At 36.4% G+C, this 12,498-nt stretch overlaps 1 protein-coding gene across 2 annotated transcripts in view; it reads left to right on the forward strand.

Moving 5' to 3' along the window:
- Positions 1-12,498, forward strand: part of CLCN3 (chloride voltage-gated channel 3) — a 99,329-nt gene that overhangs the window by 3,747 nt on the left and 83,084 nt on the right. For both annotated transcript variants that reach the window (XM_045995026.1, XM_045995044.1), the window contains exon 2: positions 8,416-8,591. In XM_045995026.1, the coding sequence (XP_045850982.1) occupies positions 8,432-8,591 (160 nt within the window). In that variant the 5' untranslated portion in view covers positions 8,416-8,431. The remainder of the gene's footprint in view (positions 1-8,415; positions 8,592-12,498) is intronic.

Below are 12,498 nucleotides of genomic sequence, written 5' to 3' on the forward strand. Positions count from 1 at the left end.
CTCCTTACACACCAGTGGTTAGATCAGTCAGTGTTTTACTTCTCTGCCATCATTGCTTGTGAAACTTTTGTCTGTCTCTATAGTTGCTAGTATTTGGGATTTTCTTTCCTTTTTTCACTGAGATTGTGCCTTTTTTTCTGTTTAGCTTACCAGCCAGCCAGATAATTGACTAATAACGCCTTTGAAACTTAGCCATGGTCCTTAGCCCTACCTAGTCTCCTTTACAAGAGAGGCAAAACTTTTTTGGGAGCTATGGAAAATTGCTGTCAGGCTATGTGAGTCCCTTAGCCACAGATTTACAGGGTCTTCCGATTTCTGTCCCCATCCCCCGGTTCTGGTGGGGTTCTGGTGGGGTTTGGAATTTGGGTTCTAGATTTTTGTACTGAATGAAGGTAACTATTCCCTTCATTGTAGTCTAGCCCAACAGAACTGAAGTCGAAATGTGTAATCCTATAGTTGGAAAGAACACTCCTGTCTTGAGTCCCATAAGATAGATGTAGGAGACTAAAATTTGTTTCTTCCAGCTGTTTTGAATCCGTTAGTCAAGTCAGAAACCTAGCAGATATCTTAGGTTTTTTCTTCACTGTTCCTCACAATTTATTAGTTAACCTTATCCTCTTAAATATTTCTCAGAATTCTTTTGATTCCATATTGTGATGTCTTACGTTACTTATGCCTTCAGTATCTCATGTTTAGGATTGTTCAAGGTTCTACTGGAATTAGGGTCACCTAACTTCCCTTTCAGTGTCTTGCTCTTCTTCGGTCTTCTACACTCGGCTACTGATGGCTTGCTAAAATTCATAGTCGGTCATGTGGTTTGTCTTAAAAACTCTTAATGGTTTCTCATGTGTATAAATGAGTAAATAAGTTCCTTTGCACAATGTATGAGCTCCTCCCTTTCTGATCTGTCCTGTGTCCACCTCTCCAGCTACTCTCTTGTTCCTTACCTCTTATTTAAGCCACCCAAGCAGGTTTTTTTACTATGCTGCTGTGTTTTTGTGTGTACTTTTTTTCCCTGTCTGTATTGACTTTTCACCTCATAGTTAGCCCAGTCCACTCATCCTAATCCTTCAATAATAAGCTTAAGCATTCCTTTATTAAATGTTCACAGACTTTTCCCGGTAGCATACTTATTCCTTTTTAGTGTTGTCACTTACCTTGTATATTCCTCTCCTGTGATATTTGTCATACCATACTGTAGTTATGTATATATCTTTTACCTTCACTGCTTTGGGAATAGAGACCATATTTTACTCATTACCCCAGTACCTGGCTTTGTGCCTGGTACATGATAGGTACTCAGTAAGTGGTTGTCAGATAAATTAATAATCTGAAAACTAATTTTGGCTATGAGGGAGATGATGATCCTACAAACTGAGAGAGGGAGTGTAGGAGGACAAGCAAGGTTGGGGCAGATATTTATTCAGCTTCAGTTTTGTTGAGTAAGAGTTTGCATATAGCATCCAAGTAGAGAAGCGCTATTTGTTTGTTACCAATTTTTATTTATTTGTCGTATAAATATTAACTGCCCCAGCAAGATTTTGTAGATATAGATAAGATTATAAAATATATATGGAAAGGCAAACTAGAACAGCTAAAGCAATTCTGAAAAATAAGAATAAAGCGTGACAAATTAATCTGTCTAGTTTCTAGGCTTATTTCGGAGCTAGAGTAATTGAGTCTGTGGTATTGTTGTAGGTATAGACACATAGATCAGTGGAACAGAACATAGAACTGTGAAATAGACAATCACAAATATGCCCAACTAATTTTTGACAAAGGCAAAAAAACAATCAGTGAGAGAAAGAACTTTTTTCAGCAAATGCTGTTGGAACAATTGGACATCCAAATTAAAAAAAAAAAAAAAGAACTTCAACTTATGTCTTATACAAATACACCATATACAAATAAATACACCATATACAAAAACTCATGCCAAATGGATCATGGGCTTACAAATAAAATATAAAACTGTAAAAAATTGAGAAGAAAAATCTTTGGGAGGTAGATTTTTAAAAGATTTTATTATTATTATTATTTTATTTGACGGACAGAGAGATCACAAGTAGGCAGAGAGGCAGGCAGAGGGGCAGGGGGAAGCAGGCTCCCTGCTGAGTAGAGAGCCCGATGCAGGGCTCGATCCCAGGAACCTGAGATCATGACCTGAGTTGAAGGCAGAGGCTTAACCCACTGAGCCACCCAGGCGCCCCTAGATTTTTTAGATAACACCAAAAGTGTAATCCATAAAGGAAAAATTGACAAATTGAACTTCATCAAAGTTAAATCTTTTTGCTCTGTGATAGACCCTATCAAAAAGAAGAAAGTCAAGGGCACTTGGCTGGCTCAGTTGGTGGAGCATGCAACTCTTGATCTCAGGATTGTGAGTTTGAGCCCTATGTTGAGTGTAGAGGTTACTTAATAAAAAATAAAAATAAAAAAATAAAAAATAAAGTCAAGCTACAGGTGGTAGAAAATATTTGCAAACAACATATCTGACAAAGGACTAGCATCTAGAATATATATTCTAAAGTATAAAACTTAACAGTAAAAAAAGCTATCCAATTAGAAAATGGGCAAAATATATGAATAATCAATTCACTGAAGAGGTTAAACAGATAGCAAATAAACACATAAAAAGATGTTCAACATGATTAGTCATTAGGGAAATGCAAACTAAAACTACAGTGAACTATCACTACACACCTATCAGAATGGCTAAAATAAAAAGTGGTGATGGGGTGCCTGGGTGGCTGAGTTTTTAAGCATCTGCCTTTGGCTTATGTTATGAATTGTGCCCGGAGTCGGACTTCTTGCTGAGAGGGGAGTCTGCTTCTCCCTCATGGTTTGCCCCGCCCCCCCCACCTCATGTTCCCTCTCACACATGCACACTTTCTCTCTCAAATAAAATCTTTAAAAGAAATGGTGACAATGGGAAGTGCTAGTAAGGATGTGAAGAAACCAGATCACCCATATATTTATTGTTGGTGGGAATGTAAAACTGGCAGTTCCTTAAAAAACTAAACAATTCCTTAAAAAAACTAAACATGCAATTACCATATGACCCAGTTTTTGCACACTTTGACTTCTGTCTCAGAGAAGTGAAGACTTAAGTTCACACAAAAACGTGTGCATAGATATTTATAGCAGCTTGATTCATAATACCCAAAACCCAGAAAAGAGCCAGATATTCTTCAGTGGGTGAATGGTTAAACTATGGTATAGCCATACTATGGAATATTACTCAGCAATAAAAAGGGAAGAACTGTTGCTACGCATATAACAATATAGGTGAATCTCCAGAGAATTATGCTGAGTGCAAAGAGCTTATCCCCAAAAGTAACATACTGTATGGTTACATTTATATAACATACTTGAAATGGCAAAATTTTAGGAACAGAAAATAGATTCTGGGTTGCCAGGGGTTAAGGAGGGGTGGTGGTTGGATTGGAAGAATGTAGGTGTGGCTATAAAAGGGCGACATGAGGGATGCTGTGGTGATGGCCATGCTCTATATCTTGAGTGTATTATCAGTGTCAGTACTTGGATTGTGATATTGTTCTGTAGCTTTTCCAGTGATGGAAAGTGAGTAAAGGGTACAGATGATATCCCTGTATGATTTATTACAACTGCATGTGAAATCACAATTACTTCAAAAAGTTAAATAAAATAACATGGAACACCTAATATATGCCAGGTGCTGTGCTAATTAATGACCATCAAATATGCAGTGCTGAACAAAAATTGACACCTTGCCAGACCTCATGATATATATTGTAGTTGGGAAGACATTAATTAAATAGTCACATAAATAAGTATAACATAACAACTGTAGTAAGTGATACAAAGGAGAGATATAAGAACTAACAATGAAAATTTGACTAGTCAGGGAAAATTTGCCAGGTAGTAAGTAGGTCAGGGAGGCTTTCCTTACTAGTTGCATGACTTTGGGTAAATTACTTAAACTCTGTGCATCAGTTTCCTCATCTGTTAAATGAGTATAATAATAGTACCTAAACTTTAGGATTGTGATTGTATTTAATCCAGCTATAAACTGAGTAAATTTGTGTCATGTTTAGGTTGGTGTCATACATATAGTGAACTCTGTTTAAGAGTTTGTTAAATAAAGATACAGTTCATATGAGATCTGAAGAATGCATAGGAAGGTTAATTGGATGGCGAGGAGAAGGTTTGTTCCAAGCTAAGAAAGCTATAAGATAGGAAACAACTTGGTAGGACTGAGATGGAGATCGGTGAGTCCAGAGTACTGCAAGAAGTACACACTTCAAAATGAAGCTACAGAACTAGGCGGAGGCCAGGCTACATAGGGTCTTGCCTGCTGTGTTTAAGAGTTTGGTAAGGTTGGTGAGAAGTGATTAGGACTTTAATCCATGGAGTGGGGAGAGATTACTGATCAAACTTGCTTTTAGAAAGGACAATGCTGGCTGCAATATGGAGATCAGATTAGAGGGGGTCAGGATCATTGTACGTTGTGATCATTTAGGAATTTACTGCAGTAGACCAGGCTTTATCCCTGGAGATTTTCATAGGTTATTTCTAATCTTTATAACTGCAAGAATATATTTACAGGCTACTGTGTGTCTATTATTTTTTGAAATGATTTCAAATACATTTTTTGACAAAGAGGAAAAGATGGCTTTGTAGTATTTTCAATGTATTTTTTTAAGATTTTATTTATTTATTTGACAGATAGATCACAAGTAGGCAGAGAGGCAGGCGGGGAGGGGGGAAGCAGGCTCCCTGCTGAGCAGGCTCCCTGCTGAGCAGAGAGCCCCGATGCGGGGCTCAATCTCAGGACCCTGGAATCATGATCTGAGCTGAAGGCAGAGGCTTAACTCACTGAGCCACCACGGTGCCCCTTCAGTATTTTTTTTTAAAGATTTTATTTATATATTTGAGAGAGAGAGAGCATGAGAGGGGAGGGTCAGAAGGAGAAGCAGACTCCCCACTGAGCAGGGAGCCCGATGCAGAACTCTATCCCAGGACCCTGAGATCATGACTTGAGCCAAAGGCAGTTGCTTAACCCACTGAGCCACCCAGGCGCCCTTCAGTATTTTTAGTATGCATAATTTCAGCTGCCATATTGTGGTTTAAATCGATTTCTGTGAGCAAGCCTGGGAATTGAGTTTAGAACTTAAAAAGATTTATTACTGGTATCTAGAGTTCTTCTGTGCATTTTCTTTATGCTCCCATAGAATTTTGGATATCATGTAACAGTGCTGTTCAGTACAAGTATTTGTGCTGCACATGTGAACCACATGTAATTTCATTTTTTTAGCCATATTAAAAAGGTAAAGAGAAAACTGACTAATTTTAAGTCATGTAACTCAAAATATCTGAAGTATTATTTCAACATGGAATCAACATAAAAATTACTAGCAGAATATTTGACGTTCTTTTTTTGCATTAAGCCTTAGAAATCTGGTAGGTATTTTACTTTTGAGCACATCTCAGTTTGGACTAGCTATGTTCCAAGGCTACTAACAGTGATCGGTGTATAGCTCTGTGTGTTCCTAGGTTTTTAAGGTTTTTTTTTAAATTATCAAATTTGTAGAAATAACCCATAAGCCCCGAGTTTAATAGACTTTTGGAACAGAGTTGGTTGCTCTTATTATAAAGGTGTGGGGGATAGGTGTCTCAGAGATATTGGTGAAATTAAGTTTGGTTGTTTTTTTTTTCCCCCAGAGGGGAGAGAGCGAGGCGGGTGCTAGAGGAGGGAGGGGCAGGCAGAGAATTTTAAGTAGGCTCCTTGCCCAACTCAGTCTCACAACCCTGCAGTCATGACCTGAGCCGGAATAGGAGTCCCATGCTTCACCCACTGAGCTACCCAAACACCCCAAAATTAAACTTTTCAAAACATTTTAAAAGAATTAAGTTGCCAGTTATCACTAATGGCTTTTGAGACTTTTAGGAATAAATGGAAGAGAGATCTTGGAACTTGCTGTTTGAGGTCCCAGTACACATACATTTGTAATTATTTTAGAGAGATTTTTTAGTGATATGTAGCCTCCAACTAATGTTTATTGATGTGTCTTATCACATGTCTTAAAGCCCTTCTAGTCTGATCATGAGGTAAGGAAGCGAAGAATAGAATCCTTGTATTTTTTCCAAGATCTTAGCATATGTTGCTTTGATACATCAAAATTAAAAGGATTCTTGGAATTATTCATACTTTTTTTTTTTTTAAAGATTTTATTTATTTGACACACAGAGAGAGAACACAAACAAGGGGAGTGACAGGCAGAGGGAGAGGGAGAAGCAGCCTTGATGCGGGGTTTGATTCCAGGACCGTGGGATCATGACTTAAGCCAAAGGTAGATGCTTGGGGACTGAGCCATCCAGGCGCCCCGATTCGTGCTTATTTTTTAAAAGGCTTTTGGGTAAGAGCCACAATATTTAATTTGATTGCCTCTATGAACACTGCAAAGTTCTTAGCATGAACAGTTGTTTTCATACTATTCTGTTTTAACATTTACCTTAAATATAAAACTCTTGCTTTAATGATGTTCTGACAAATCTCGGTATGTTATAGTAGGCTGCCTTTGGTAGAGGTAACCCTAAAACATTAATGATGCAATAATGCAAAGCAGCTACGTTTTTCTTTGTATTCTATGTGCTAGGGTTTGGTTATTCTCCCAAGACCAGATTAATATTGTTGTAGAGAGCATTTGTTTATTGAAAATTGAATAATTTCTCTTTTTTACCTTTTGACTAAATAACAATTGGACGTTTTGACATCTGTTTATATATCATGTGCCAGATGCTGAGAATAGAGACATGTTCTCAAGAAGTATTCAAAACTTCACCTTCTCTAAAGTAGTCTTTAAGTTATGAAATTTATAATAATCTGTTAAAAATAGTTTTTGGCAATATTTTATTAATATTTATTAATATTTTTCTAAAAAGAGGTATAAAATCTTCACAAATAATTTTTAATTGTTGTAGCTGTTTGAGGTTATTTTTCCCTGTGCAGAAGGATGGTTTACCAAGGACAAGAGATTGTCTTAAAACACTTCAAATCCTCAGTGTAGAATTCAGCACTAGAATTGGAGTATGCTTAGTGCCATTACCTTTTATTTTCATAGGTAGTTATTATGATATATTCTTGTTTTACAAGGCTTACTGGTTTGACTGCTTTTATGACTGTATCTTTCAAGTCCCACACATGAACCTTTCAAAGCTATTGCTGATATCTTGAACTCTCATTTAGATGTTGAGCAGATAAAATGTATTTAAAAATTCAAACTATTTAGGAGTCATAATATTTTTAAAGCAGAGAACAATGAAAACAAGCATTTTTGCTATTACTGCTTTGAAAAAATGAAAATTATTGCTTATTATCATATTTTCCATGGCTGATACTTGACAGTGGACTCTGAAGATTTAAAAAATTTTAAAATAATGAAAGGAGAATGAAATTAATACTAAAAAAATTTACAGTATTTTAAAATTAGTACTTGCATCTGGCAAAATACTCAAAAGGGACAAAAGAGTCTCCCTTTTGGACCTGGTGCTTCAGTCATTTTGTCCCTTTCTCCTGTAGGCAACTTTCTTGGAAATCCCTTCAGAGATAGTCTATATGTACACAAGCAGTTATACACTGTATTTCTTTCTCTCCTCTCTCCGACTCCCCTGCTTTTTTTGGATAAGAAACCCCCACATATACTGTAGTATATACCTTAAACACTTCTTTATACTTAAAAAAAAAATTTATTATTAGAAAGAGAGAGGATGCATGTGCATGCTCAAGGTCATGTGAGTAGGGGGAGGGGCACAGGGAAGGAGAGAGAGAATCCCAAGCAGATTTCCCTGCTGTGCGTGGAGCCCAATACCTGCTCAGTCTCATGATCCATGAGATCATGACCTTAGCCAAAATCATGAGTTGGACACTTAATTGACTAAACCTCCCAGGTATCCCACTTCTTTGTACTTTTACATTTTTAAAAAATTTTATTTAAATATTTTATTTATTTGAGACAGTGAGCAGGGGGAGAGGCAGAGAAAGAGGGGGAGGGGCAGAGGGAGACTACTAGCTGAGTTGGGAGCCTGATGCAGGACTTGATCCCCAGACCCTGAGATCATGACCTGAGCTGAAGGCAGATGCTTAACCAACTGAGCCACCCAGGTGCCCCTTCTCTGTACTTTTTTAACTAAACAGTTGATCTTGCAGATTGTTTTATGCCACTTCCCAGAGAAAGCCATTCCTTTTTGTAGCTACATAGTGAGAATGGAATTATTAAATCATCCCAAAAGACATAGAGTTAGCTGTTGTTACAGTGAATGACCTTAATATTTTTTTTAATATAGAAATCAAAGTTTCTTTTTGTCCTGTTAAGCTAGGTGATTTTCGTTAGATATTGGGAAAATGTTAACACCATTTTTTTCTTCTTTTTTCAGATAATCAGACAGCTAAATGGAGTCTGAGCAGCTGTTCCATAGAGGATACTATAGAAACAGCTACAACAGTATAACAAGTGCAAGTAGTGATGAGGAGCTTTTAGATGGAGCAGGTGTTATTATGGACTTTCAGACTTCTGAAGATGACAATTTGTTAGATGGTGACACAGCAGTTGGTAAGTTTGGCATTACAGCTTTTAAAATTTGTGGTAATTAATGTCTAATTATACATTGTTGTGATTGATTTTTTGGGTACCTTTTTAATTTTTAATTGAGTTGATTCATATAACATAAACAACCATTTTAAGGTGTTCAGTTCAGTGGCATTTAGCACATTCATGTTGTGCAACTACCACTTTTATCTAGTTCCAAAACATTTTCATTACCTCAAAAGAAAACCTTGTAAAAAAAAAAAAGAAAAGAAAAAGAAAACCTTGTATATGGATAAGCTTAAAAATTTAAATGTAACAGTATGGAGATGTAAACAACTATAATTGGGATCCTCAGAGAAATAGAACCTAATAGTATATACAGAGAGATATCTGGAAAGAGATTTGTGATGAAAGATTGCCTCACATCATTATAGAGGCTGAATCCTACAATCTGTCATCTGTGAATTGAAAGCCCAGGAAAGCTGGTGATATAGTTTTAGTCTAAACCCAGGGACCTGAGAACCAAGGTAGCCAGTGGTGTAAGTTTCAAAGCTGCAGATCTAGAAGTACTGATGTCTGAGGGCAGAAGATAGATGTTTCATCCAGCAAAGAGCCATTTCACCTTTCCTCTCCCTTTTGTTCTATTCAGATCCTCAACTGATTAGATGATGCTCTCTTGCCATTGATTAGGTCACCTTTTTTAAGTCTACTGAGTCAAATGCTAATCTCTTCTGGAAAGACCCTCACAAACATACCTATAAATAATGTTTTACCAGCTATCTGGGCATCCCTTTGCTCAGTGAAGTTGACATATAAAATTAGCCATCATAACATTAGCCATCATAACAATCAGCAGATCATATGCATAGAAATTACACAAAGTGAACATATGTTATTATTATCCCTCAATCGAAAAATAAAACATTACCTGTTCCTTCAGAATTCTCCCTTGTTCTCCCTTCCAGTTTCAAAGGTAACTATTATTTTGACTTCTATTGGTATTTAAACTTTATATAAATGGAATTATACTATTTATATGCTTGTGTCTGGTGTCACTTATGTTTTGAGATTCATCTATGTTGCTGAATATAGCAGTAATTATTTTCATTGCCGTGTAGTATCTCATTGTGTAAATATGCTGCTGTTTTTCTGTTCTATTCATCATATATTGTTGGCGGATATTTAGTTTTTTTTTTTTTTCCTTTCAGATTTTGGTCACTAATAATGCTGTTATGAATTTTCATGTACCTGTATTTTATCACACATAATATTTTTCAAATCTGGGGGTTTATACCCCGGAATGGAATTCTTAGGTGATAGGGAATGTGGATCTCAGTAGTACTAGCTCCTGTCAAAGATAGTTTCAAAGTAGTTATAGCATGTTCATTATACCAGGTGTGTGTGAGAGTTCTAGTTCCCCCCCATCTTCACTAATACTTGATATTTTCAGTTTTAAAAATTTTGACTATTCTAGTGTGGGTGCAGTATTCTCACATTTTGGGTTTATTTTACATTTGTCTGAAGGCTTAGGAGTTTAAATACCTCTTTTGCACGTTTATTGGATTTTTAGATTGCCTCTTTAGTCTTATTGCCTATTTTATGAGTTCTTTATGCATTCTGATTAAGAGTCCTTTATCAGATATATGTATTGCAGATGTATTTTCTTGCTCTGGCATGCCTTTTCACTTTCTTAATGTAATCTTTTGATGAAGAAGCCATCAATTCTAATAAAATCCAGTTCATCTTTTATCTTTGTCTTTTTTGTGTTCTGTTTAAGATCTCTTTCCATACCTCAAGGTCATGAAGGAATTAGCTGATTTTCTTCTGGAGGTTTTATTTTTTGTGTCTTTCACATCTGCCTTGCCATTAATTTTTATATGTGATGTAAGTTAAAGATTTAGATTCATTTTTTTCCCATATGGATAACTAGTTGATCCAGCACTATTTATTGAAAAGACCTTTCATTCTCCTGTGTACTGCAGTGACATCTTTATCATCTATCAAGTGGATATATTTCTGTAGATCTGCTTCTGGACTTTCTACTCTGTTATATTGAAATATTTTTGTTTCTTTATGCCAGCATGTATATTAAGCTTTGTTTTACGCTTTGGTCTTTTATTGACCTGTAGACCGTGTAATGTAGTCCATTTACATTTAATGTAATCACTGATATAGTTGAGTTCAAATCTGTTGGTTTTGTTTCCTGTTTGTCATGGCCCTTCTTTTTTCCTATTTCTGTTCTTCTCAGTACTTTACACACTGTCTTGTATTTTGTTTGGTGCATTACTTTAGAGATTATAACATGTACTCTTGACTTTGTAGTTCTATAAGTACTTTTACCACTCTATGTAGAATGCAAGGACCTTAGGATATTTTACTTCATTTTATCCCCCCTCCCACTTTTTGTGCTGTTGTTGTTGTCTGTTTTAATTTTGCATATATTTTATATTTCACAAGACATTATTGTTTTATGTCAGTGTCTATTTTTTTTAAGACTTTATTTGAGAGAGAGAGAGAGGGAGAGGGAGAAACAGACTCCGCACTGAGCAGGGAGCACAGTAGGGCCTCATCCCAGGACTTTGGGATGGTAACCTGAGCCAAAGGCAGATGTTCTATGGACTGAGGCACCCAAGCACCCTGTTAGTGTCTATTTAGATTTAGCTGAGGCACCCAAGCACCCTGTTAGTGTCTATTTAGATTTAGCTGCATCTTTACTTTTTCTGTTGCTCTTCATTCTGTACTGCATTTTCATGTTTCGGTCTGGGTTAGTTATCTTTCTGCCTGAACAATTCTCATTAGTAGTTCCTTTCATTACTATTAACAATAAGTTCAGTCAGTGTTTGTAAAAGTTTTTGTTTCCCCTTTATTTTTATAGGATATATTTGTAGTTATATATTTCCAGATCTATAGTTCTTTTCTTTTCTTTTCTGATTTTATTTATTTGACACACAGAGAGAGCATGTGAAATAGGAAGGGGGAGCAGCAGGCAGAGGGAAGAGTAGGCTCCTGGGGAGTAGGAAGCCCATTGTGGGGCTTGATCCCAGGACCCTGGGATCATGACCTGAGCTGAAGGCAGATGGTTAACCAACTGAGCCACCTAGGCATTCCCATAGTCATTTTCTTTCTTTTTTAAATTTTTTAAATGATTTTATTTATTTGAGAGAGTGAGAGAGCTTGCGTGTGTGCAAGAGAGAGAGAGCAGGACCATGAGCAGGGGGGAGGGGTAGAGGGAGAGGAAGAAGCAGGCTTTCTGCTAAGCAAGAACTCTGGGATTATGACCTAAGCCAAAGGCAGATGTTTAACGGGCTGAGCCACTGAGGATTCCCCTATAGTCATTTTCTTTGAACACTTTAAAGATAAATTCTTGTGTCATTTGCCTCCATTATTTCTGTTGAGAAGTCAGCTATCGGTCTAATTTTTTCCCTTTTAAGAATTTTTAAGCTTTTAAGAATTTTTCTTTGTTTTCGGTTTGGTTTTGAGAAACTTAACCAGGGTTGCCTAAGTGTGGTTTTCTTTGTATTTATCCTGTCTGCGGTTTAGAGCCTCCTGAATTGTGACTTGATTTTTATTTTTCCTTTTTTTTTTTTTTTTTTAATCTTTGGATAATTTTGACCAATGAATCCTCAAGTCTTGTTTCTGCCATTCTTTCTCCCATCTCCTTTTAGGACTCCAGTTACATGTGTTAGATCTTTTCTCTGAGATCCTTGTGTTTCTTAGGCATTCCCTTAGGCACTTTGTTTTTGTTTTTTTAATCTTTTTTTTTTTCCTTTTCATTTGGATATTTTAACTCATTTGGGTAAATACCAAGGAATCTAATAGCTGGATCATATGGTAAGAGTATGTTTAGTTTTATAAGAAACTGCGAAATTGTCTTTTAAAGTGGTTGTACTATTTGCATTCCCATTAACAGTGAATGAGAAAGTTCCTGTTG

This window comes from Meles meles, chromosome 2 (assembly GCF_922984935.1).
Source record: "Meles meles chromosome 2, mMelMel3.1 paternal haplotype, whole genome shotgun sequence".
In the NCBI taxonomy this organism is placed as follows: domain Eukaryota; kingdom Metazoa; phylum Chordata; class Mammalia; order Carnivora; family Mustelidae; genus Meles; species Meles meles.